General features: G+C 32.9%; 4 protein-coding genes and 1 pseudogene across 5 annotated transcripts; 4 read left to right on the top strand and 1 right to left on the bottom strand.

Moving 5' to 3' along the window:
* The first annotated feature begins 7,341 nt into the window (after window positions 1-7,341).
* On the top strand, window positions 7,342-7,936 carry LOC148584326 (disease resistance protein RPV1 pseudogene; annotated as a pseudogene).
* Window positions 7,937-8,178: 242 nt separating this feature from the next.
* LOC132185534 (disease resistance protein Roq1-like) lies at window positions 8,179-11,784 on the top strand. The gene is made up of 3 exons (XM_088518139.1): window positions 8,179-9,168; window positions 10,879-11,154; window positions 11,248-11,784. Exons 1-3 carry the CDS (start codon window positions 8,179-8,181, stop codon window positions 11,782-11,784), a joined length of 1,803 nt encoding a protein of 600 aa, XP_088374265.1.
* Window positions 11,622-16,344, top strand: LOC148584325 (uncharacterized). Its single transcript, XM_088518346.1, has 8 exons — window positions 11,622-11,877; window positions 12,091-12,442; window positions 12,545-13,372; window positions 14,775-14,839; window positions 14,960-15,302; window positions 15,427-15,520; window positions 15,770-15,899; window positions 16,037-16,344. The coding sequence occupies exons 1-4, from the start codon at window positions 11,825-11,827 to the stop codon at window positions 14,790-14,792; spliced, it is 1,251 nt and encodes a 416-aa protein (XP_088374472.1). The 5' UTR covers window positions 11,622-11,824; the 3' UTR covers window positions 14,793-14,839; window positions 14,960-15,302; window positions 15,427-15,520; window positions 15,770-15,899; window positions 16,037-16,344.
* A 2,754-nt stretch (window positions 16,345-19,098) lies between these two features.
* On the top strand, window positions 19,099-23,950 carry LOC132184513 (signal recognition particle receptor alpha subunit family protein). 2 transcript variants are annotated; one of them, XM_059598172.2, is made up of 10 exons: window positions 19,099-19,276; window positions 19,933-20,935; window positions 21,709-21,793; window positions 21,906-22,001; window positions 22,117-22,269; window positions 22,516-22,623; window positions 22,763-22,882; window positions 23,059-23,184; window positions 23,311-23,394; window positions 23,683-23,950. In XM_059598172.2, exons 2-10 carry the CDS (start codon window positions 19,953-19,955, stop codon window positions 23,806-23,808), a joined length of 1,881 nt encoding a protein of 626 aa, XP_059454155.2. In that variant the 5' UTR covers window positions 19,099-19,276; window positions 19,933-19,952; the 3' UTR covers window positions 23,809-23,950. The 2 variants fall into 2 exon arrangements, with proteins under 2 accessions (XP_059454155.2, XP_059454154.2); XM_059598171.2 differs by having other exon boundaries at window positions 19,099-19,280.
* Window positions 23,951-25,237: 1,287 nt separating this feature from the next.
* LOC132184765 (early nodulin-like protein 15) lies at window positions 25,238-26,111 on the bottom strand. The gene is made up of 2 exons (XM_059598506.2): window positions 25,892-26,111; window positions 25,238-25,784 (listed from the first exon to the last, which is right to left on the bottom strand). Exons 1-2 carry the CDS (start codon window positions 26,070-26,072, stop codon window positions 25,435-25,437), a joined length of 531 nt encoding a protein of 176 aa, XP_059454489.1. The 5' UTR covers window positions 26,073-26,111; the 3' UTR covers window positions 25,238-25,434.

Raw genomic sequence — 26,111 nt, 5'->3', positions numbered from 1 at the left:
AATTTTTTTTTAAAAGAAAATGGGGCCAGCCACGTCATTTGAGATGGTTTTTGGGAAAATCCTTGGGACACCAAGCATTATCTATTTTTTTATTTTTTAAATAAAAAAATAGAGGGCAGCTATCAGAGTAATGCTACAAGTCCCTCTTGTATCTCTCTTAAGTCCCTTCAAAAATAATATAGCTATTAAAATCATCATTAGACTTGTGATTGATCATAATTGAATTTTAATCAAATGATGATTTTAATAGCCACCTATTTTTGGAGAGACTCAAGAGGGACATAAGAGTGACTTTTAGAATTACTCCAGCTATCATCTTGGAGGAGGGGGTGGCCAGTCGATTGAGCTATCAATTTGAGATATACTATATTAAATTATCATTTGACTCAAACTTTAAACTAATAAAAAGAGATAAATTTAATTATTTAATCAATACATTAACAATAATTTTTAGAGACGAATGGTTAACATGATATTAGAAGAGGTTCTGCGTTGAGATATTATGTATGTAATTCATAATTCATTTTAATTCGATACTTTGTGTTAGTTCGAGTATTAGAATATTATTATTTAGATGATTAGTTCAATTTTTTTATTAATGTAAACTTTGAAAATAAGTAATAATTTAAATAATAATAATAATCACTGCCCAATGAAATATTATTATATGCAGGTTCAGAAGGTAGGCTTCAAAAGCATAGGGTAGGATGATTTTTTTAAAATATATATTTCAATACAAACTCTACCGGTTGACGAGCTATTGTCTTTAAATAATATATTTCTTTTAATAAAAAGAAAGGAGAATTAAAAGATCCGACAAAAGTTGCTACAGTAAATTTTTAAATATGAGAATTTTCTGTAGCAAATTGTTAAAAAAAAATTTCATTGTAAAAAATCCACTAAAAAATAAAAACAACACATAATAGGTAAGTTTACTTTGGCCGGGAGACCGCTCAGCTAATTTGGTTGGAGAGAAGGAGCTTCATCCAATGACAGGTTGCATTGGATACCAAATTACCAATGCCGGTCACCTCAGGTCATCTTATTCGCATTGGATACGATTTAAATAAAAAATTGCTGCAATATATATATAAGTAAGAATATTGTTATTTAAATGATTTGGTTCCATTTTTTTATTAATCTAAACTTTTAAAATAAGCAACCTAAATGTTCAAGTTATGACGGATGGAGAATCACAAGTTTATTTATAAATAAATCAAGACTCTTATCCATAATTAAACGTTGCTTCCTTCCATCAATATAGACAAATTTTGATAAAATACCAAGGGAGATAATCTTTCATGTGAGTAGTAATTATTTGTATATTTTATTACCCAAAACTTTTAGTTTGATAAAAAAATCTCTTTTAAATATAGTATATAATATATAATGTGTGTGTGACATGTAAAGCATAGAAAAAAAAATAAAAATAAAAAATAAGGAAAAATAAGATAAAGTGGGGAGCAGGCCGGCTGTGGGTGTGTTGTAAAGCATAGAAAAAAAAAATGGTTTGAGTGAAATTGAGGAGAATACCGAAACAATAAACAAAGAAAAAGAGTTAGCTCACAGTCAGAAAAACAAAACAATAAGGAAAAATAAGTTGGGGCTTTGGGTGGATCAAAAGTTAGAAAAAATGAGAACAAATGATTCCTGCGTGGTGTGTTCGGTGTGCTGTAAAAGTATATATAGAGTGTGAAGGAAAAAGTGGCAAATTTCTGTTTTCTTTGGCAATCATTTTCCTCTTCTTGCTCCTACGAATCTTTGTCAATGGAAATTAAAGAGCAGAGCCCACACATATATAAAGAAAACTAAAGCTAAAGAATGTACAGCATTAACTTGAATAATGGAGTATAATACTAAAAGAATCTTAGCACCATTTCTTTATGTTTTAGTTATCCCACGATCCTTTAGTGGATTTTTGATTTATGCTTAATATGTAATGTAATCGTTCAGTCAATTGAATTAACTAGTAATTAGAAATGTAAAAGTTGAGACAAAAGCGCTAAATATTACTGTAAGTTATGAGAAATTGAGAATAATTTATCTCTTTTTTTTTTTGGGGGGGGGGGGGGGGGGGGTGGGGGTTAGTAAGCTCGTACTCATATCACTTTTGTGTAAAGAGTACTGCTGTACAAATTTATATATATATATTTTTATTTTTACACTCTTTTAGGGAACTTCTAAAATTTAATAAAAATTTATTTAAATTAGTGGTAATTTTAAAACCCACTTTAGGAGAATGGAAAAATGAGTGTGAAAATTAATAAATAAATAAAAAGTGTGTAGGATTTTCTTTGCGTAAGTCACGGTACAAAATCTTAGACTTGACTTCTTTTATATTCGGCATGGAACCAGGATGGAATGACCTTCATCATGGCGTATATTTTATCCGCTTTATGACCAAATTGATCAATGAACACAACAAAAGTGGTCAAATTTGGCTTTGTTAATTTATTATATGCAATTAAATCATAATTTGGTTGCATTGGATACCTTAATGCGGGTCAGCACGTACAGCCCTTTTTCCCTTCATTTTTATCCTTTAAAATATGATGACTCTTTTATCCCATCTTTCTTTTCGTTAACGCGGCTCCGTTCTCTATACTACAACTTCAAGGAAATTGCCAACAAGTTTCTTGGCAAAGCAAAGCCAAAAAAAAAAAAAAGCGATCGATGATGACTCAAAGCGGAAAGCCAAAGAAAAAGATGAAACAGAAAGTCGGATAACTTTGCTTTTAAAAAGTATTTTAATTTAGTATCTCAGAAGATGTAAAGTTTTAATCGAAAATAGGCAAATAATGGAATAGTGAAGTGCATTAAAGTGGGATTAAAATGGAAATCGCTAAATAATGGAAATCGCTAAACAATGGAAATCGCTAAATAATATTTTAAAGTGTGTATGATTTTTCTTTGCGTAAATCACGAGTACAAAATCTTAGACTTGACTTCTTTTATTTTCGGCGTGGAACCAAGATGGAATGACCTTCATCATGGCGTATATTTTATCCGTTTTTTGACCAAATTGATCAATGAACACAACAACAGTGGTTAAGTTTGGCTTTGTTAATTTATTATATGCAATTAAATCATAATTTGGTTGCATTGGATACCTTAATGCGGGTCACCATGTACGGCCCTTTTTCCCTTCATTTTTATCCTTTAAAATATGATGACTCCTTTATTCCATCTTTCTTTTCGTTAACGTGGCTCCGTTTTCTGTACTACAACTACAAGGAAATTGCCAACAAGTTTCTTGGCAAAGCAAAGCCAAAAAAAAAAAAAAAAAAAAAAAGCGATGGATGACGACTCAAAGCAGAAAGCCAAAGAAAAAGATGAAACAGGAAGTCAGATAACTTGTTTAAGATTGCTTTAGAAAATTTAAAAAGTATTTTAATTTAGTATCTCAAAAGATGTAAAGTTTTAAACGAAAATAGGCAAATAATGGAATAATGAAGTGCATTAAAGTGGGATTAAACTGGAAATCGCTTCAAAGCATGAAAAGGTCAGCTTTAGCTTTAATGAAGTTGCCAGGCAGTTGCTCATTTGATTCAAAGAATTATCGCAATTCTCACTACCCTTCACCCCCTTACTCAAAGGATAAAGATTTCACATTGCAAACTTTTTAACTTTAGAGATAACGTTACAAAAATTATGACAACACTCTAAACCCTATTTCCTTCTCTATGTTAACATATATCAGGGGATTTTATTACAGATATTTGATTTTAGTTGATCATATTTGAATGCATTTAAATATGATACTATCTCCATATTTGTATTAATTTCATCTACCATAATTCTCCTAGAAATCGGAGAATGTTATCATGTAAATATCATCAACAAAATAAGAGAAAAATGTAATCATTTGAACTTTATCCTATAGACGTAAGTCATACACCAAATCACGTAAACTTCCTTGTGTCTATTTTCTTTATTCCGTTTTGTCTTTAATTTCTTTCAGCAATATCTTTTCATTTCCTTCCCTAAACTAAGAAAAAGCTATGGTGCTATAAAATATTTAAGAAAACACTTTAGCTTTTTTAATCCTTATTTTATTTTATTAAAAAAAAATATTTCCTCTCTTTTTTCCCTATCATTGATTTGAAAGAATATTTAAATAATATAGAAAAATTATAAGAGAAGCTATTATGAAATGTATTTGAATAAGGAAAAAAAAAAATGTAATTTGGTCTTCTAAATTTAAGAAATATTTTTTTTTCAAAAAAATTATGATATTGCTCAAAGGGAGCAAACAGGGGACAGGCCAACTAAAAGATCGAGCAACAATAAAAGGAATTTATTAGTTTACAAAAAAAAAAAAAAAAAAAGGAATTTATTCTATCTTTACAATAAAATAATTTATATAGAATACTTAAGTGTGGCATCCAAAACATGGTTCAAAATAAACCATTAATGTTGAAAAATTCATTTAATTATACTTGATCATTTTCCTCTTTTTCTTGTAGGGTTTGCAATTTTCCCAAAGGACTACTTTGCTAAGTATTAATGCAAGCCCCCTCTCCTGGCCACATTGCATTTACAGGCTGAATTAGATAAACTTCCACTACAGTATCATGTTTCATTGTCATTCTTATCTTTCAACTGTATTAACAATTATCTCTATCACAAGTCACAACTTATATAATTTATATACGGCAAACTATTATTTATAATTTCCCAACATTTACAGTCCAAATAAAATACTTTGAATTATGAGTATTTCGGGACTAATTGGGGAAAACATTACTAGCCATCTTCGGGCGAGTTTGAGCGGTATTTTACAAGATTGCTATACAAGTAAAACACACATCCTCAACTCAATACGTATTTAGTTTAATTATTTTCAGTATGAATGATCAATTTCTTTTACCAATACCATCTTTGCATTTTCTGCGTTCATCTTTCTTTTCCAAAGGTGATAGTAATTCTGTTGAATAATTTTAGAAGGCCTACTTATATCCTACTAAGAATGATGTGATTATTAAAATCACTATTTGATCAAAATTTAATAATAATCAATTACAAGCCCAATAATGATTTTAATAGACACATCATTCTTAGTAGGATACAAGTAGGATGTACACTTAAAATTACTCAATTTTGTTACATACGGATTGAGTTAAATATTTTTTTAAAAAATAAAATAGGGGTATTTTTTGGAAGAATGATAGGAAAGTGACTTAATTGCAATAAAATGGTAATTTAATGTATCTAATTAGGGCTCATTTGGTTCGCGGATTGAGTATTCTATTAGGAAAATGAATAGCTATTATATTACTAGGAATAGAGGAGAGTGGAATTGAATAGTTATTATTCTTTAGTTTGGTAATAACATATGTATTATAATTGGAGTTGAACCAAAATTACCAAAAAACCGTACCCTTTTTTTTTTTTTTTTTTTTAAAAAAAAAAAAAAAAAAGAAAGATATAAAACCTAGAATTGATGGGGTTGCCAGCCAACACCTTGAAATTCTAGTTTCTTTTTTTTTTTTTTAATAAAAAAAAAATTAAGGTTTAAAATAAACTTTTTGAAAAAAAAAAAAAAGTAGTTTTTTTGGACAAATTCACTCTCATGAATAGCTATTCTTCTCTCTTTTTTTTTTTGAGAAATAGTTATTCCTGTGTGTGAGGGATTAGTGATTCCCAATAGAATAAATATTCTTAAAAATAGACCATAACCAAACAAAATAATAATTATTCTATATAAATAGATACTCTATTTCAGAGGTCTATTGCGCGAACCAAACGAGTCATTAGTGTCACAATTGTCATGTTAGGAGGCAAAATAAAAAATCGCGGCCAAAGTATATTTATCCATAAATATATGATCTGAAGCGGATAGTCTATGGTTGTTCTGATGACTTTTATAATTTTTTTTTTTTTTTTTTAGGAAAAAAAAAAAAAACAATTGTCGGTAAGGGCTAATATTTCAATCCTCAATCTGCTAAGGACTAGGGTGCAATTATTTTCTTGCACCAAGTAAAACACACATCCTCAACTCAATACGTATTTAGTTTAATTATTTTCAGTATGAATGATCAATTTCTTTTACCAATACCGTCTTTGCATTTTCTGCGTTCATCTTTCTTTTCTAAAGGTGATAGTAATTCTGTTGAATAATTTTAGAAGGCCTACTTATGTCCTACTAAGAATGATGTGGTTATTAAAATCACTATTTGATCAAAATTTAATAATAATCAATTACAAGCCCAATAGTGATTTTAATAGACACATCATTCTTAGTAAGATACAAGTAGGATGTACACCTAAAATTACTCAATTTTGTTGCATACGGATTGAGTTAAATATTTAAAAAATAAATAAAATAGGGGTATTTTTTGGAAGAATGATAGGAAAGTGACTTAATTGCAATAAAATGGTAATTTAATGTATCTAATTAGGGCTCATTTTGTTCGCGGATTGAGTATTCCATTAGGAAAATGAATAGCTATTATATTACTAGGAATAGAGGAGAGTGGAATTGAATAGTTATTATTCTTTAGTTTGGTAATAACATATGTATTCTAATTGGAGTTGAACCAAAATTACCAAAAAACCGTACCCTTCTTTTTTTAAAAAAAAAAAAAAAAAAGAAGATATAAAACTTAGAATTGATGGGGTTGCCAGCCACCGCCTTGAAATTCTAGTTTCTTTTTTTTTTAATAAAAAAAAAAATTAAGGTTTAAAATAAACTTTTTGAAAGAAAAAAAAAAGTAGTTTTTTTGGACAAATTCACTCTCATGAATAGCTATTCTTCTCATTTTTTTTTTTGAGAAATAGTTATTCTTGTGTGTGAGGGATTAGTGATTCCCAATGAAATAAATATTCTTAAAAATAGACCCAAACCAAACAAAATAATAATTATTCTATATAAATAGCTACTCTATTCTAGAGGTCTATTGCGCGAACCAAACGAGTCATTAGTGTCACAATTGTCATGTTAGGAGGCAAAATAAAAAATCGCGGCCAAAGTATATTTATCCATAAATATATGATCTGAAGCGGATAGTCTATGGTTGTTCTGATGACTTTTATAAATTTTTTTTTTTTTAGGAAAAAAAAACAAACAATTGTCGGTAAGGGCTAATATTTCAATCCTCAATCTGCTAAGGACTAGGGTGCAATTATTTTCTTGTTTTCAAACAATGGACCCACTTGAACATCACTTTTAACGCGTGGCGCCTTTTGTCTCTTTTTTCATATCTCTTTTCATTTCATGTAGATGTAGAGGAAGTTGCCGAGAAGTTTTGCTCATTTTTTCTTTTGACGCGTCACGTGTACGTGGGACCAACTTGGATTCTTTTCATATTATACAACGCGGCATCCACGTTTCTATTTACTTAATTCACTAGCTTTTGCTCGCCCTTCTGCAATTCCCATCTCAATTTTCTCCCCTAAAACTACTACTCTTGCAACTTCGTCCATGGCCTTTAAGGGAGCTTCTTCATCTTCCTCTTCCTCCTCTTCTGTTACCCGTCAATGGGCTTATGATGTGTTCTTGAGCTTTAGAGGTGAAGATACTCGAAACAATTTTACTGCTCATCTATACGCTGCTTTGGATCAAAAGGGAATCAACACCTACATAGATAACGACCTCGAAAGAGGAGAGAACATTTCTCCAGCACTTCTCAAAGCTATTGATGAGTCAAGGATTTCGGTCATTGTACTCTCTCAGAAATATGCATCTTCCTCATGGTGCTTGGATGAACTTGCGACGATCCTTGAGTGTAAGAAAAGAAAGAGACAAATTGTTCTACCGGTGTTTTACAAGGTAGATCCATCAGAAGTACGACACCAAAAAAATAATTTTGGAGAAGCATTTGCCAGACACGAGGAAAGATTCAAAGATGATCAAACGAAGGTGCAGAGGTGGAAGACAGCCCTAACACAAGTGGCCAATTTGTCCGGCTGCCATTTAGGGAACAGGTATTTCTAACAACACTTTTTATTTTATCATAAATAATTTTAAATTCATTAAAAATTTCATTTACAGTAAGATCATATTTTAAAATTAGTCATTATTGACACAAAATGTAATTTTACATATTTTGTATTGGTAGGAATGAGCATGACTTTATACAGGAAATCATTGAATGGGTGGATTTGATGTTAGTAAAAGAGACATATTTTCAAGTCGCCAAGTATCCGGTTGGAATAGAGTCTCATTTAAAAGCTGTGATGTATTGGCATTTAGATAGAAAGAAGAAAGATAGTACATGCATGATAGGGATCTTGGGAACTGGTGGAATTGGTAAGACAACTCTAGCCAAAGCCATCTACAACTCAATTGCTTCTCAATTTGAAGGTAGTTGTTTTCTTGAAAACGTTAGAGAAACTTCTGACCAAAAGGGCGGTCTAGTCTATTTACAAAATAAACTTTTATCAAAGATCTTAGGAGGTTCAAGTCAAATGGTTGACAATGTTGATCAAGGAGTTACTTTGATAGAGAAGAGGCTTCACTTAAAAAGGATACTTTTAGTTCTTGATGATGTGGATGAGTTAGTCCAACTAGAAAAGTTAGCTGGAAAACCTAATTGGTTTGGCTTAGGAAGTAGAATCATCATAACAACAAGAAATAAACATTTACTTCGTGCGCATGATGGAGTTGTATCAATTTACTCTATGGAAGGGTTAGATCACTATGAAGCTCTTCGGCTTTTTAGTTGGCATGCCTTCAATAGTGACAAACCTAATGATGGTTATGTTGAAGTCACGGAAGATGCAATACATTATTGTGGAGGATTGCCACTAGCTTTAACAGTGCTAGGCTCTGCTCTAAAAGGTAGAGACATACTTTATTGGAAACGTAAATTGGATGAGTACAGAAGAATTCCTCATAGGGATATCCAAGAAATCCTTAGAATAAGTTTTGATGGATTGGATGAAAATGCGAAGAATATTTTTCTTGACATAGCCTGTTTCTACAAAGGAAATGATGTAAAATATGTTCGAGAAATGCTTGACAGTTGTGGTTTCCACTCAAATACTGGTATCGATGAGCTAAAGGATAAGTGTCTCATAACTAAGGATTGTGGATCCATCATGATGCATGACTTGGTGCAAGAAATGGGTAGAGAAATTGTTAGACAAGAATCACCCAAAAATCCTGGCAAGCGTAGCAGATTGTGGTTTCATGAAGATGTTCGGCGTGTCCTAGAAGAAGATATGGTAAGAATTATGTTAAAAATACCTTTTAATTTTACATTTGTTTATTTTTCATTAGTTAAGCCACTAGTATTCATTTATTTATTTATTTTTGCTTAAAACAAATGCTTAAAAGTACTTGCATGCAAATATCTGTATGTTGATACATATATGCTACGGACAAGAATCAAATAAGTAGAATCAATTTAAGTTCAAAACCTTCCCTTTTCCCTTTCCCTCATCTGAATTTTTTATTTTTTTTAATTTTTTTTTTAATTTTAATTTTTTTTTAAAAAAAAAAAAGTTCAAAACCAATTTAAAATTACACCAGGACTACAATATAGTACGACTGTTTAATTGGCCTAATTAAGGCTGTGTTTTTGTAAAACCATTTGTAAAATTGTTTTCAAATAAATAACAAGATAATTAATTTATCACGACCTAGTTGAAGCTAGTTAGATGTTTTATGTACGTAAATAATATTTAGTGATGCTCATAATAGAAGGAGAAAGATATGAGGTGGTTAATCACATCGAGATTTAAAAAATAAAAAATAAAATAAAACTAATTTCTAATTAGAAATTTTAAAGATTATAATGAACTTCTTTATACAAAACAGACCACAAAATATTTACAAAACATAAAATACAATTTTATTTTAGAATGGAGGCTGTTCTTATTATTTATGTTTTTTCTTTAAAAAAATAAAAAATAAATATTTTTCAAATTTTAGTTTTCAAAAAGTTTCCAAATCAATTTTTATTTGTTGAAAACACATGCTCACATTTTCAAGTGCGGAGGCCGGTGATCGATCTTATTATTTATGAAAGGAATTGATCAGACCCACCCCTCCATGTCACTCGCACCTCTCCCCTTCAGTGAATGGATGAATGCCGGCCACTCGTGGAGTTTTTTTTTGGCTTTTCACTTTTTTGTTTAATTTTTTCTTGTTTTGAAAAATCTTTTTTCATTTTTGGTTTTTATAATATTTTTAATTATAAATGAACAAATTTCTATTCGTGGACAATAGATAGATACAACATTTCTCAATTTTTATTGTGTTAAAAAACTCTTTTAAAAAATCTAAATTCAAAACACAACTTTCGAAAACTTTACTAAATATGCCCTCTACTACTAGCTTAATTATTTGGTAAATTTTTCGAAAAAATTTCAATTCTAAAACACTGGCACCATGCTGCTGCCAGACAAACACTGCGGTGGTAGCCTGCCACCGTGGAGCAACATTTTAAAAAAAAAATTAATTAATTTTTCGTTTTATTTTGTAAAAATATATCTCAGTTATTTTTTAAAAATTGAAAATTATCAAACCAATTTTCATTAATTATGAACCCCAAATACAAAAATTTTTAAAAACGTGACCCCCACCAGGCCACCAAATTAATTCTCAATTTTTTTTTTTTTTTTTTTTAACCGAAAATCATTTTTATAACTTTACCAAATGGGGTGCCTGTCTCAATGATTTGTTATTCATTGTACAATAACAAGTAAATGAAACTTGACTAATAATATTACAAAAGAAAAAGAAAAGGCAATATACAAAGACAAAGCAGATGGATTATTGGCTTCTTTCTTTTTACAAAGCAATAAATGCATATATCTATATATTTATATAAAATAGATATAGAAATTTTATCATGACAAGAATTATAGTTCTAGCGAGTGTCTTTATGTTATGATTTTGTTGGTACACTTATCTATACATTTTCTTGCTAGGGAACAAACAAAGTTGAAGGCATATTGATAGATTTGCCTGAACCAAGCCTGCCGATACACTTGAGTCCCACAGCCTTTAAGAAGATGACAAGTCTCAGACTACTTATATGTCGTAATGCATGTCTTTCTGAAGAACCTAATTTTCTCTCTAATGAGTTAAGACTGATAGATTGGGTTGGATATCCCGGAGAATATTTTCCACCCAATTTTCATGGAATGAACCTTGTGATTTTAAGAATGGGTCATAGTCGCATCAAGATATTGGACGGAGTTCTGGTAAAATTTTTATTTTAATATTTGTATTTTTAAATTTTGTTGTAAACTTCTTTCAAAGTTCAAACTAATTTATTTCATTTTTTTTACTGACAGAAATTCCAAAACTTGACAACTATGAAGTTCTATTACTGTGAATTCCTTGAAAAAATCCCTGATGTTTCAAGGATCCCAAATTTAGAGTCGTTGAAACTTTATTATTGCGAAAATCTAGTTGAGGTTCATTGTTCTGTTGGATTCCTTGAAAAGCTCAAGACGCTGAGCATTCTATCTTGCTATAATCTTATAAGTTTTCCGAAAAGCTTCAAGTCGAGATCTCTAGAGGAAATCACTTTTGGGGATATTTCAATGCTTAAGAACTTTCCTACAATTGAATGTATAGAGCGTATTTACGGTGGTGATTCCTTCAGCGCATTTGATTGGGGCTTCATGCTCACGTTGTTGAACCATTTAGATCTATCGAGGAGTGGTATTGTTACGCTTTCTCGATTTATCGAAAGTTCTCTTGGATTGAAGTTCCTGGATTTGACTGAATGCAAGCAACTTCGAAAAATTCTAGGACTTCCACCAAATGTAGAAGGAGTAAGTGATAGGGGGTGCGTGTCATTGGAAATACTTTTTATAAGGAAGTAGAAAATCTCAATTGTTTAATACGGAGGATCCACCAGAGCCTATGGGGGTTGGAACAGAAATTCCAGCACAACCATCATTGAGAGAGATAGATTTATCGGATAGCGCTATTGTTAGCCTTCCTATATGGTTCAACAAATTTGTCAAATTGGAGGGGCTTCACTTGGGAAATTGCAAGCAACTTCGAAAAATTCTAGTACTCCCACCAAATGTAAGAAGAGTGGAGGCTCCAAATTGCTCATCATTGGAAGTATTTTTAGGAGAAGCTGGAAGATCTCAATTTAATACATTTGTCCCACCAAATCCTTTGTGGGTTGGAACAGCATCTTCGGCACTGCAACCATTGGAACAAAAGTTTCAACTTGAATGCTCTTTCAATAGTTTGGAATTTCTAGATCTAAGCGGTAGCGCTATTGTTAGCCTTCCTACATTCTTCAACATATTTGTTAGGTTGAGAAGCCTTAACTTGAAATGTTGCAAGCAACTTCGAGAAGTTCCAGAGCTTCCACGAAATATAGAGTATGTATATTTGGGTGGATGCACGTCATTGGAAAGACTTCTATTTAATAATTTATACGACTTACCAAAGCTATCGCGGATTGACTTCTCCTATTGCCCTGAACAAATAGGGAATGCTGTACACAATCGTTTATTCAGTGAGGTATCTCTCTCTCCCTCTCTCTCTCTCATATATATGTACATGTTAGTGCTTGTCTTGATTTGTAGGCTGTATCACTTAAAGTTTGTCATATCCGTGTAACAGGGACATCCTAAGTTCAGTGGATTCCCTCACTTTAAGTGTATATATCCGGAAAATAGGATTCCAGGTTGCTTCAACTATTGTAAACAGGTTTCAAATACTAATTTGTGTGAAATAGATACCGGGCCTCTACATTTTGATTCAAAGAATACAATATTTGCTTTCTTTGCTGTTATTGAACCGAGGGATGATGGAAAGGATCAATCTACTTTTTATATTCGTTTTAAAGTCTTCAGTCATGGTCAGGAAAATCGTTCTAATTGCGCTATGGTGATATATCAGATCGCCAGGCCAGATCATGTATTGTTAATTTACGAATCATACCATTCTCAACTAACGACGAATAATCTTCGAGTTAAATTTGAAATCGATTGTCGTCCACCGTTAGCGTTCTTTAAAAGCTGTGCATTCCATATAATAGAACAAGGGTATGATGATGATGATGATGATGATGATGAAAGCGACAGGAATCCAATAGAACAGAGATTGGATGATGATGATGATGATGATGAACGGCACAATTTACATTTCTGTTCTAAGAGGCGCCGTAATGACGATGATGAAGAAGATGGTGATGGTACCCACAACAACAGAGGCATTCTTCGCTCCAGAAAATTGTATAGCTGCCAAGATCTGAGAATGAAATTAAATGCTTCTCAACACCCTTGTGGTGGACTCTACCAACATGGAAAACGCATCCTTCATTGTGTCAAGCCCATAATTACAGGCACCAACTTGTTTACTCTCACTTTCGCTGAGGAATTTCAGATGCCTCTTGGTGAATCGCAATTACATCAATCAAATCACCCCCAGAACTTGGGTTATAATAATGTAAGTGCTTCACTTATTACAAGTGAATTTTGGCTCTACACAAAATATTGATTCTTAGCCATGTTGGTTTCACAACCTGGCTCATCCACTAGAGCATTTTTATTACCCTTTGAAATTAATATTGCTTTATTTGAGGGACTAGTTCCAGCTTTTATAGTATTTTGCTTTATTATTTTTATGGCATATTCAGGATTTCATTTTGCTTTGGGTTTGTGCATTATGCAAGATTTGCGTTATGCTGGCAAGCTGTTAACATGCTGCAAATTTCATGTTAGTGGTGTTACTCTCCATAGCCTCTCTTAATAATTCTTTTTTGTAAAGTTTTTAAGGTAAAACTTTCCAAGCGATTGTAATTGAATTTTGGGGCAAAAAACTGACTTGCAATTTTTAGTAAATGTTTAGCAACTCTAAATCCCATGCTCATACTTTCTTTCTGTCATGTAGTAAGCCACCTTAATGAGACTCAAATTACAATTAGTAATGGCTACTTCTCTATTTTCTTGTTTTATTTGTGTTAGTATTATGCAATTTTGTAAGATTGGTATTGACACAGTTCAAAGATTTGGTCATTCATGCAATTTTGCTTGATCACTTCTTGGATGAAAATTTAGTTTTTGAGGCCTTATAGCTTAGGGATAAAGTTTAGATGAACATAAACTTTGCTAAAATTATTCTTTTACTTCAAGGTTTAGTTAAATTTTTCACATATTTGCTTTTTTCTGTCTTTCTTTCATTATTTTTCTCCATTTTTTCTTAAGATCACACAACAACACGGAAGAGAAAATCAGTTCTTCTAACATAAAAGCTTGATCATAGTGTCACTATGAACTAATTGATAAAGGGTCCTAGTATCTATTGGTGTGTCTTTCTTTTTCTTTTTTTTTTTCTTTCTTTTTAATTGGAAAGTACATACATGATGAAATTTTGGTATCATGTCTCACTTTGTATCCTATTCTTACTGGGAAAGGAGGTGGTATTCATTTGAATCATGATCTTCATGTTGCTACACGACCTTGGAGATTACCACAGCTCTATTTTCATTGTCCATAGATTCTACTCTTAACAGTTTGAGTTTTTTCATGGAGGCATTTGGATTTTTAAGGAAACTATTAATATTGGTTTCTTTATCTTAAAAATGAAGAAACGGTTGAATACTTCTTTTCTTCGAGGAAGGGTGCTCTGCTCTGTGAATATTTTCTCTTGTTTTAGTGATAGCTTACTTGACTATGACTGAACTCACCCTGGTGCTCGATTAAGTTCATGAATCTAATGCACTCAGCAGAAAAATCTCATAGACAAGTCCAAGAGTGTTGTGAAAACAACCAAAACTTAACAATTTAGAATTAGCAGGTTTTATATTCATTTTTAGAGGGAAAATTTTGTTTATTCTGTCATTTTGCAGGATATAATGGATCCTTGACTCAGTTGGATGATCATTATAATCTTCATGTGGATGGTTCTCATACGGTATGTCCTGATCCATAGACTTTGTGGAAATTTCTAATGAATCTGATGTATATCCTGCAAATGTTTACCTACAAATGTGGCATTACTAATTGAAATTGGTGACTGTTACATTCTTCATAGGATGTTGCTCGAGGGTTCACTGGTCTATTGCCTGCCTAGCTATAACTCATCTGCTTCTGGGACACTTGTGGGTGCTGACGGGCAGTGTGCCGGCCAACAACAATATTTTCCTTCCTCAGGATATGTTCAGCAACATGTCTCCTGTGGATCAGAAGCTTTTTCTATTCATTTTTAGAGGGAAAATTTTGTTTACTCTGTCTCCTTTGGATCAATCTTTTGTGTCAGAGGTTGGACTATTTTTTCCAAGTAAAATGGCTTAAACTCTATGAAAATATTTGGCAACACTGCTAATAAATTTTCAAAGTCTATTCCTCATACAACACCAATCAAAACACTGAACAAGGTACTTCATTTTTTGTTAGCTAAATCACATGTTTTCTCATTTTCATGTGGTAAAACCATCGTACAAATTACAATTAAATTGGATTTTAGATTGATGCTTTTTCTTAATTTTAATTTCATTGGAGACTTATTTGCTAAAGAGCTGGATAGATGAGTATGATAGTATGGTCATGCTGCTGTCGATGCTTGGAGTAGATAGAAGATAAAAAGCTAAGAAGGGTAAATAATTTTTTGAATAGAAATAGCTGATGTTAATAGTCATTGGTTGGGGATTATTTATTTATTTTTTTGAAGAAAATACACTTTATCCCTCTAAACGATCCACTCATTTGCACTTTTAACCCAAATTTTAAAAACGTCACTTTTTAAATATTTGGGTTAAAAGTATAAATGAGTAGACAGTTCAGGAAATAGAGTGTATTTTCCCCTCTTTTTTGTGTGTTTATTTATCTATTCACATATGTGCAGAGATGGTTGGGCTGGTGGACTTTGAAAAAGATATGGACTTTTGGCAATTTGGCATGTGGAATAGTTTCTTCCCCGCAAAGTGGCTTCTTCTTAGGCATCAATGGGAAATAAGTCTACCTATCCAAGTTAGGTATGGCATCCAAAATATGGTTCAAAATAAACCATTGTTGAAAAATTCTTTTTATTATACTGTTTTAGGGTTTTGGCTCTTTTTGATTGGCATGTACAGTGGTTATAAACTTTATCATTTTTCTCTTGTTCTTGTAGGGTTCACCTAGAAGCTTTGGGAATCCTTCTGCATATAGGAGTTTTCTGTTATGAATTACTTGAATTCAAGTCAAGACAGTGGTGCCCAGTTGTTTTCTAATCCCATCAGATGTTGGGGTTGTGCTTTGCTGACTTGGAGTTTCTATTCCAATGGATTTTGGAATTGTCACTCTTTGTGGTCCGATCTTGATGCAATTTTAGTATGTTGTTTCTGACGATGAGTACTATGTATTGATTGGTGTCGATCGTTTGTCTTTCTCTCCAGTCGCTTTGTTGTTAATACATACTTGGTGAGATCTTTCTTTATTCTTGTTGGAATCCACTTTAGGGTGATGAATTTATATTTAATCCAATAATGCATATATTCTTGATGTGGTGATAACCTCTGGATATTTCCCCTCTAAATATTTTTCTAGTGAAGACAATTGTAAACTCATTATTGTTGATAGTGAAAGATTTGACTGGACTAGGTCCCGTGGTTTTTTCACTTCACATTGGAGGGTTTTCCACGTAAAAATTTTGGTGTCTTGCTTGTGGGTTGCTTGATTATTATTCTGCATTGTGAGTTTATTTTTTGGTGCCAGTGTGACTATTTAATTTGCACAAAGAAGGGTATGTAGATTAATTCTGTTGTGTATCTGAAATTGATATTCACCCCTAACAATGTTGGAGTCCTTGTTTTCTAACCGACATTGAGCTTCTATAAAAGGGAGCTTAGAGAAAAATAGACGTTAGAAAATCTCGCCATTTTGCTTATTTTGTGTGAGTGTGAGATTTGATTGTATTAAGGTTTTGAGTGGTTTTCTCGTCTTATTACTCTTTTGTGGGATTTGGGTGTTTTTACCTTTTGGGGGTTTTGAGTCATTTTCTCGTTTTGTTAGTCTTTTGTACTTTACTCCATTTTTTTTATAGTGAATTTTCTTTGGGTTGCCTTCACTAGTGAATGTAAACTTGGTAAGCTGAATCACTTAAATTTTGGTGTCGTGTGTGATTAATTTTTGTTTTTTTTTCTTTCTTTTTTTTTTGCATTTAGTTGTGAAAAAATATGATAAATTTCAAATTATTTTCTTAGTAAAGATCATGAAGCTTGTTATCTCTTGCTTTTAGTGCCTAGTGCTTAAAAGTCAGATCCAGTTAATGATGATGAATTTATTTAGATTTTCTAGGATAATTCCACAACAAAATCCTTAAAAATTTAGCAAATAAATAGTGTAGATTTTGTTATCTTAATATGAAGAACTTATTAACCCCTAACATTTCTCTAATATTTATCACTTAAGATTTTGTCATCTTACTATTTATCACTTTGAGCGATCATAAATTTTTTTACTCCGTTATATCTTAATAAGGTTATATGTGACTAAAATAATGATTATAATGAAACTATTTTAATAAAATATGGAGTTCAAGATAAAGAAAAACAAAATCCAATATTTGTGATCTCAACCAAAATTCAAGATCCAAAAAGAGTTGTCGTCCAAGTCAGATTGCAACAAAAGCCATTGGAAAGCTTGTGGTTATGCAACTTCTGCATTTTATAAGCTTATAAACATGGGGGTGGATCCATCCAAACCCAAATACATCTTGTTTGAGCCAATCCGGATTCCTTTCAAACCCAAATCCAAATCATCTTAATTCTCTTAGAGAGCTTTTCAAATTGCATGTAATTTAGAAAATTAATTATCGGAATCTTTATTCATTTTCTCCAACAAAAAAAAAAAAAAAAGAGGCTATTTTTAGAAGGCGGTGGTATGGATTATTCCGATTCAGAATTTTAGATAAGAAAGTTTTTTATGGTCTGATAAAAAGGCTAAAAAAGTCATTTTCTGAAAAAAGAAAAGAAAAAAGATAAGGTTAGATTTTCTTGCAATAACTAATGTGGAAAAGGAGTCATACACAAGTTTGTCCACTAACAGAAAGTAAAGTTTGTCTAATACCATATCCATATCTAATCTTCTTATTAGTGATTTTGATAATACAAGATTTACCCAATAAAGCACCCATGATGATTTCCTATAATTTTTTTTTTTAATTGTAGATTTTTAAATTAGGTAATTTAGGTCATTTTTAGGCATCAAAACGCTTGAAAAATGCTACATATTAAAAAAGTGGCATGTTATGGAGGTAACAAAAAAAAAAAAAAAAATTCCTTCCAAAATACTTCTCCACTTTGTAGAAACAATTCTTCTTTATAAAACTAAAATACAATTTTTTCCTCAAAGCTTTGTACAACATAGAAAGTTAGAAACTGATGAAAATATATTCAATTTTCAACTGAAACTAACCACAATTTTAATAGGTAGCATTTTTCAAGCATTTCGATACTTAAAACGATTAAAATTGCATAATTTGAGAATTTATTATTTCTTTAAAATTATAAGGAATCATAATCCATAAAGAACACATAAACAAACATAGAAACATCCCCGATCCAAATATTCAAACAAATTGACAAATTTCTAATGTAAGCAAGATATTAACATACCACTTATGGAATGCCATTTAATTATTTAATTATCAATTGAACTCTCTATATTGTATTTATGGCTAAATTTAAACGTCACATGGACATATAATACCTGTTCTATAGAAGTCACAATGACTTAATCAAATATATATATATATATATATTTCTATTTTTTATTGTTAATTACATAGTTTAAAATATTAATTTAATAAATGGAATTGAAGATTTCTTTCCAAAAATAAAAATCCTTGCCTTTTATTTTTGTGTTTTTAACTAAAAAGACGGTAGGCAAAGTCTCAAATAAGAGTAATATTATAAGTTTCTCTTGTATCTTTTTTGAATCCTTTAAAAATGATGTGGTTATTAAAATTATTATTTAATAAAAATTAAATCATAATTAATCACAAATTTAATAATAATTTTAATAATTACATTATTCTTAAAGATAAAAAAAAATAAAGACAAAAGAAAGACTTATAGAATTAGTGGGCAAAGTATTGTGGCCCTGGGGATCTCAAGGCTTTACTGGCGTGCGCCAAGTTTTACTTTTTCACCGTCAAACGACTTTGGTCAAAGAACACCGCACACCTTTTACACCATAACACTAAAACCGCGTCTATATATAGCGGAACATTCACAAATTCTCACTTTGATTCCCTTTTCCCCTCTCTCTCGCTGGCTGTTTTTTCTTTTCTATTTTTGGTTTTATTTATTTTTTCTTCCATTTTTTGGGTTTTCTTCGTTCGTAGGGTTTCTCAGAGTTCCGAGGAAAGGCAGGTATTTGTTTTTTCGTCTCTGATTCCTTCAAATTCCTTTTTTTAAAAAAAAAATTCATGGATTCAATGATAAAAAATTTTGTGGGGATTTCGTCTTGTTTGGTGTATGAATTTGATTGTAACTGATTTCTGTTCCCGTAGATTTTGAATCCATGATCGTTAATTTCTAGGGCTTGGAATTTAAATTCGTCTCGCATTTAGGGGCTGTATATATGTATGTTAAATGGTTGTGTTTGTTGGCTGTGAAATTGTGAGAAAAGGATTCGAATTTGGGACCTGTTTCAGGTTGGAGTTTGAATAGTGTCCGCGGTCTCTGTTCTTAAATTAATATGCGCCAACTTTCTGGTTGTTGTCTGATAGAAATGGGAAAAGAGCAGATATTGAAAGAGTAAATGTTGTGGTTCATGCTATATTTGTTATATGAAATCGTTCCCTTCATCTTAGATATATGGTTGTATTTGGCATGATTAGTGGAGGTGTTTCTTAGATCTAAAACAATTTCAAAACACTAGAAAATATAAAATTTGAAGTTGGGTTTTCTTTAGCTTTGCATGCAGTTTTTTTTTTTTTTTTTCCTTCTAATTTCCTTTCTTTCCAATTCATGTTTGAATCCCTGGGTTTGGTATTCTGATATATGCTGGATCTGATTGCAGGGTGTATACAAGTGTAGGAGATGTTAGAGCAGTTACTAATATTTACCCGAGGGGGATTAATCCTCTGGACATGTAAAGAGCTTGGAAATGCTCTTAGGGGATCACCAATTGACACCTTGATCAGGTCTTGTCTTTTGGAAGAACGATCTGGTGCAGCATCATACAACTATGATGCCCCGGGTGCTGCATACACGCTCAAATGGACTTTCCATAACGAGCTTGGCCTTGTATTTGTCGCTGTGTATCAGCGGATTCTCCATCTGTTGTATGTGGATGATTTGCTTCTGATGTTAAAGCGTGAGTTTTCAGAAATATATGATCCAAAACGAACGGACTATGGTGATTTTGATGAAACTTTTAGGCAACTGAGGAAGGAGGCTGAGGCTCGGGCCGAGGATTTGAAGAAATCAAAGCAGGTGGCAGGCAAGCCTCTAAATAATAGTAGGAAGCAAGGGCAGGTGCAAAATGGTGGATTTGAAGGAGTTGGTAAGAAAAAGAGTGAAGGTAATTTGGCCAATGGTGACGATGGTGATAATAGGAAAGGTCATAAATTGGAGAATGGACACTCCAATGGTTATCATGTCGATAGTGAAAAATCTAAGGTGAATGGTGCTGCTAACGGTATAGGAGATGCAAGTTCCGATGCTGGGGCTTTTGATGTAAATAAGCTTCAGAAGCTTAGAGCTAAAGCTGGAAAGAAAACAGAAACTGTTGTTAGCAAGGGCTCCAAGGCTGAGTCCAAGGCAGAGTCAAAGAAGAAGATAACAAAGAAGAATAGAGTTTGGGATGATTCACCTCCTCAGGCAAAATTGGATTTTACAGATCATGTGGGTGAGAATGGGGACAATATAGAGGTTGTTGCAGCAGATCATGGTGAAAGTATGATGGACAAGGAAGAGATCTTCAGCAGTGAAAGTGAGGCTGAAGAAGATGAGGAGGATGTGGGGAAGGACAACAAGCCTGAAACCAAGAAGAAGGGGTGGTTTTCATCAATGTTTCAGAGGTAAGTTTATTGATTTCAGTACTTGGTTATTACTTTGTGCATTTATGATTTAAATTAGTTTTGATACGTGTAATTTTGTTTACAGAACTTCGGGTCACTGTTGTAGTTTTTAGTTGTTTCAGCCATATTCAGTTGAAAGATGTTGCTTCAGTTTTTCTGCAAGATTTTTTTATTGAAAAACAAATATTTAGTGGTTCCTAGGCCAGTATCTTCATCCAGGAAATTGTTTTCTGACAATTCAATGTCAAATGTTGGGCAATAAATTTTTTTTTTTTTTTTCATCTGTTAATGTACTTGATTATTTTGCAATTCAGATTGCTCCCTGTACTGTAAATATTGTTTGCAAGTGTGCGTAAACAATCCTGGAGTCGGAGTACTTCTTTTGGGGTGGGTTGGGAGTTTACCTATTTTCCTTCTTTCCTCTCATTCTTGCTATTACTTACCATAATAATAGCAATAATAATAATAACAACAGTTATAATAAGTCTCTTTAAATTGTTGAATTCATTTTTGGCTCTATTTATTTATTTATTTATTTTTCAAATCCCAGAGTTTACAAGAAGGCTCTGTTATGCTTTATCTTATTGATCCCGAAAGTTTCCTCCTTGCTATTGTATATTGGAATTATTCATGGATCAACTGTCAACTACAGGTCTTAAGGGTAGAAATGGCTATACTATTTTACTATTGCATTACCATTTCCATTTTTGCAGAAAAATTTATTGAAATTGTTGGATTCTTGATTCATTCTTTATTCACTTTCCTGCTCTCAGTATTGCGGGCAAAGCAAATTTGGAGAGGTCAGACCTGGAACCGGCTTTGAAAGCTCTCAAGGATAGGCTTATGACCAAGAATGTGGTATGTTTCTCTATCTGCTTCAATGATCTACCTATGTTTCATATCTATTCTATCAGTACTTCTCAATCATGCTGAGACTGCTACTTAAAGCTCCATGCTATGATATTCATAGGCTGAGGAGATAGCTGAGAAACTTTGTGAATCAGTCGCAGCAAGTCTTGAAGGGAAAAAATTGGCTTCATTCACAAGGGTTTCTTCAACAGTGCAGGTTTGGATTTCATCCCTTACTCCAATATTTAATCTTAACAATCTTAACCGAGTCGTTTCTCATTATTTCTTACTTTGTAATAAGATTAAGACCAAGACATGAAACATGACTGCAGGCAGCAATGGAAGAAGCTCTTGTACGTATCTTAACTCCTAGGCGCTCTATTGACATATTGAGGGACGTGCATGCCGCTAAAGAACAGAGGAAGCCATATGTTGTTGTTTTTGTTGGCGTGAATGGAGTTGGGAAATCTACTAATCTAGCCAAGGTAAGCTGTCATTAGTTTTTTATATGTAAATGGAGTTGGGAAACTTGTCAAAAATAAAAAGTAAATGGCGTATGTTGAGGTGAGAAATTAACCAATCTTGCTAAAGTTTAGCTTTTCCCATAGATTTCTGTAGCAGTGGATGCATGTGTGTGTGTGTGTGAGTTTTATATACATTCGTCCTATGGCCACACAGGTTAACTGGTTTAGCTTTTGATCAGATAGTCACTCTATAAAATAACTTTGCAGGTTGCCTACTGGCTTCAGCAGCATAAGGTCAGTGTCATGATGGCTGCTTGTGACACATTCCGATCAGGAGCTGTTGAGCAGCTACGGACTCATGCACGAAGACTCCAGGTATGATATTTGATGTTATGGCATTTGGTTACCAGGATCTCTGGCTTCTTTACTTGGTGAGAAATGTTCATGCAATAAAATGAATACTTACTACAATCTGGATGGTGATATCTGACTTGTTATCTTTTTCTCTTGTAAGATCCCTATATTTGAGAAGGGCTATGAAAAAGATCCTGCAGTTGTAGCAAAGGAAGCAATCCAGGAGGCAACACGCAATGGTTCGGATGTTGTTCTTGTTGATACAGCTGGTCGAATGCAGGTATCACGCATAGCTAGTATTATATTATAAAAATTTAGTAGTGCTACATGCTTTGTAGATAATTAGGGCTATAAGTTTAATCTGACATGTTTGGTCTTTTGCTGTTGTGTTCTTTTTGATAGTTGTAGTATGCTCTTCAGGATAATGATACTTTGATACATGTACTTGCTTTTCAGGATAATGAACCGTTGATGAGAGCACTCTCAAAGCTTATTTACATTAACAATCCAGATCTGGTCTTGTTTGTTGGAGAGGCACTGGTTGGAAATGATGCTGTTGATCAACTTTCTAAGTTCAATCAGGTTTGAATTTTGTATTCCGGATTGTCATCTATTGTTGCGTGGACTTTTCTTGTTTTTTAGAGATTATTTGTTCTCTAATCATTCTATAATTGAGTTATTTATACTACACTTCTGTTGTGGTTGCAGAAATTAGCTGACCTTTCGAACTCACCAAATCCTACATTGATAGATGGGATCTTGCTCACTAAGTTTGATACTATTGATGATAAGGTAAGACTCTTCAAACTGCAGGTTAAGGATCTCTAGCAATATTTTGCCCAAATTGCGAGCACTTTGGATAGCACATGTGAGAGAGAACCCACCTGCTTGAGTAGGTCGTCAGATAGCTTAAAATTTATTTGGGCAGGTGGGTCCCATACGGGCTATCTCACATTGTGCTGCCCAAATTGCTTAAGATCCCAATCTCAAACAGCACGTGGTTTTGAAATTTTTAGTGGTTTGATTGTTTTCATTCTGCTCATCGTTACATCTGATCTATAACTGAAATTCATGGTGTAGGTGGGAGCTGCACTTTCAATGGTTTACATATCTGGGGCACCAGTCATGTTTGTTGGCTGTGGACAGTCATATACAGATCTCAAGAAACTCAATGTCAAATCAATTGTCAAGACCCTCCTTAAATGAAAATGTTTGCTGGTCTCATCCTTCTTTGCGTGCTGTTTGTTTGTCACTTATGAACATGTATGTTGCTGCTGAACTTCTATGTCGTCCTTTGTTGGAGGTGAATCAGCTTCTTGCGGCTGTAATAGTAATCTGATTTGTTCCATTGTGATATCTCTCTCTCTCTCTCTCGTGTGTGTGTGTGTGCACAGGTGGTGAGGTTCAACTTGGAAGTAATACTTAGGGTGGTGAGATAAAATGTCCCAACCAAAGTTTTTTTGCTAATTAAATCTAAACGTTGGGAAGAGACATATACTAAGTGTGTTACTATTTTTAAAAGTCTGAAATTGTTTTCATAGAATTTATCTGTGTACAAGTTTTAGTTAGGGTGATTACGGAGCGTTCCAAAAATTTTGTGATCTTCTTGTAAGGAAGATGGGTCAGTTCTTGTAATGCAGATATCCACATGCTTTTCTTCGTTAAGGAATGAATAAAAGCATGCATTTCTCGACCTACTGAATAAGCAAAATAAGCCTGTCTTTTTCTTCAAATTGAAATCTGTCACATGATTTAAGGGGATATATGTCAATTTAATAGATTGAGTTGAAAAGATTGAAAGTTTGAAGGAAGATATCTGTTCGTAAAAAGGTCCTGAAAACACCATCCTTGTAGATTAAGATATTGTTTGACACTCTAAGGTTGGGTTGTCGGTATGGTAGACGAATTTTCCTTTTCAACCCCACCTTAATTAGTAGTCTATTTTGGCTTTGGTTAGAAAGCAATGGGGTTTGAGATTGATGGGCGAGTCTAGGTTACTATTCGTGTATAACACATTGAATGTTAGCTTGTATTATGGACAATTCCTGTGGATAGCTAGGTGCAAAATGAAACGAAAGGTTACTTCAAAGCAAATATCTTACAAGGTTCATGTGTGACAATCTTAACCAACCTTCGGATTAGTTATTTTTAAAATAAAATAAAAAAAATTAAAAAATTGATTGTGATTGTCATATCAGCATTTTGGGATAGAAATTTGGTATATATAATTACTCTTATTATTTTATCAATGTGCATTGGAATATCTCCCGTTCATAAACTAGATAATATCTTTATTATTTTATCAATGTGCATTGGTATATATAATTTTTGTTTTTTTCACTTTTTGAATGAACAAAAATACCTATCTACTATAACTAACTAGATATTCTTGTGTTCATTTTAACCGGAGAAGAACCTAATTCATGTGCATTCACATTACCATTTGATAGAGAAATGCTATAATGCATTCTCCCATCCATCTTCCCACCATCTTCTCTCTTTAATATCCTGATTTTTTCAAATAAAAAAAAAAAATTCTAAATTAAAGGGAGAAGATGGTGGGGAGATGGGTGGGAGTATGCACCAAATCAGTTCTCCACTTGATATTCCTGAGTGGTCAAGGGAGATAGCTAAGTACTTCAAAGATCATATAAGGGCATCATTATACACAACATAAAGAATACACATCATTAATGTCGAAATTTAATATAATTTCAAAAGAATATTACAAATAAGAATTGAGAACACAAATATCTCCTCCTGTAAATAAATAATTACCACCAATAAATTGAATCAATCCTACCAATCACAAAAATAATTTGATAGTCTTCCTCAGAAAAACACCAACCCCACCAGAAACCCAAAGACCACCATCAATCCACCCTTCAAACTCACACCACCACTCGTCGGAGCCACGGCGGGGCCTTCGAACTCTACCGGTGAAGGTGCTGGAGAAAGATAAGAGAATTGACGCCTCACAGACAACACAACAGTGACCAATTTTTGGCCCTTCTCACAGTGGCCTTCAGCTCCACTGATAAAATAGAATGCCCCAGACCTATCAAGCTTCACCTTGGTGCTTCCGTCCTTGTACACAGCTATAGGACTCGAAGTACTGCAACTCTCAAAGTCTTTTTCACTCACTTGAAGCACAGAGTCCTTGCTCGGATCATAGTTCCAAACTGTAAATCAAAAAATGAGCAAAAAAAAAAGGACAACCTGATGATGATGCAAATTCTTGAAGCAAAAGAACAAGAACCCAGATGAAGGAAATCTGAGAAAATAATACCGAGTGAGTCTCCAATTTGGAAACGTGAGGCTTCAGCCCATTTGTTGAGGGATTCAGCTTCAGAGGATGGGATTTTCCATGCATTGGTCTTGCTTCCAACCAAGAATTCTCTTGCTTCTGTGAAGGAGACGAAGAGATATGTGAGTAGCATTGCAGATAGTAGAGCTCTGTGTGAAGCCATGGTGGGATTGATATAATGCTTTGAGCGAGAGAGAGAGAG

The sequence above is a fragment of the Corylus avellana genome, chromosome 7, assembly GCF_965113065.1.
Source record: "Corylus avellana chromosome 7, dhCorAvel1.hap1.2, whole genome shotgun sequence".
In the NCBI taxonomy this organism is placed as follows: domain Eukaryota; kingdom Viridiplantae; phylum Streptophyta; class Magnoliopsida; order Fagales; family Betulaceae; genus Corylus; species Corylus avellana.
Note: the sequence above shows the minus strand (reverse complement) of the source record. Positions and strands in the feature narration are given on the sequence as shown.

What these genes read in the sequence shown, in the direction of transcription:
- LOC132184513 (XM_059598172.2), top strand. Translation starts at nt 19,953, where the DNA reads ATGTTAGAGCAGTTACTAATATTTACCCGAGGGGGATTAATCCTCTGG. An exon ending in TTTTCATCAATGTTTCAGAG is followed by an intron (nt 20,936 to 21,708) that starts GTAAGTTTATTG and finishes TCCTGCTCTCAG; the next exon opens with TATTGCGGGCAAAGCAAATT. An exon ending in AACTTTCTAAGTTCAATCAG is followed by an intron (nt 23,185 to 23,310) that starts GTTTGAATTTTG and finishes TTGTGGTTGCAG; the next exon opens with AAATTAGCTGACCTTTCGAA.
- LOC148584325 (XM_088518346.1), top strand. Translation starts at nt 11,825, where the DNA reads ATGGGGGTTGGAACAGAAATTCCAGCACAACCATCATTGAGAGAGATA. An exon ending in TCATTGAGAGAGATAGATTT is followed by an intron (nt 11,878 to 12,090) that starts ATCGGATAGCGC and finishes ACCAAATCCTTT; the next exon opens with GTGGGTTGGAACAGCATCTT. An exon ending in ACAATCGTTTATTCAGTGAG is followed by an intron (nt 12,443 to 12,544) that starts GTATCTCTCTCT and finishes TCCGTGTAACAG; the next exon opens with GGACATCCTAAGTTCAGTGG.
- LOC132184765 (XM_059598506.2), bottom strand. Translation starts at nt 26,072, where the DNA reads ATGGCTTCACACAGAGCTCTACTATCTGCAATGCTACTCACATATCTC. An exon ending in CCAAATTGGAGACTCACTCG is followed by an intron (nt 25,785 to 25,891) that starts GTATTATTTTCT and finishes TTTGATTTACAG; the next exon opens with TTTGGAACTATGATCCGAGC.
- LOC132185534 (XM_088518139.1), top strand. Translation starts at nt 8,179, where the DNA reads ATGTATTGGCATTTAGATAGAAAGAAGAAAGATAGTACATGCATGATA. An exon ending in GTGTCCTAGAAGAAGATATG is followed by an intron (nt 9,169 to 10,878) that starts GTAAGAATTATG and finishes TTTTCTTGCTAG; the next exon opens with GGAACAAACAAAGTTGAAGG. An exon ending in AGATATTGGACGGAGTTCTG is followed by an intron (nt 11,155 to 11,247) that starts GTAAAATTTTTA and finishes TTTTACTGACAG; the next exon opens with AAATTCCAAAACTTGACAAC.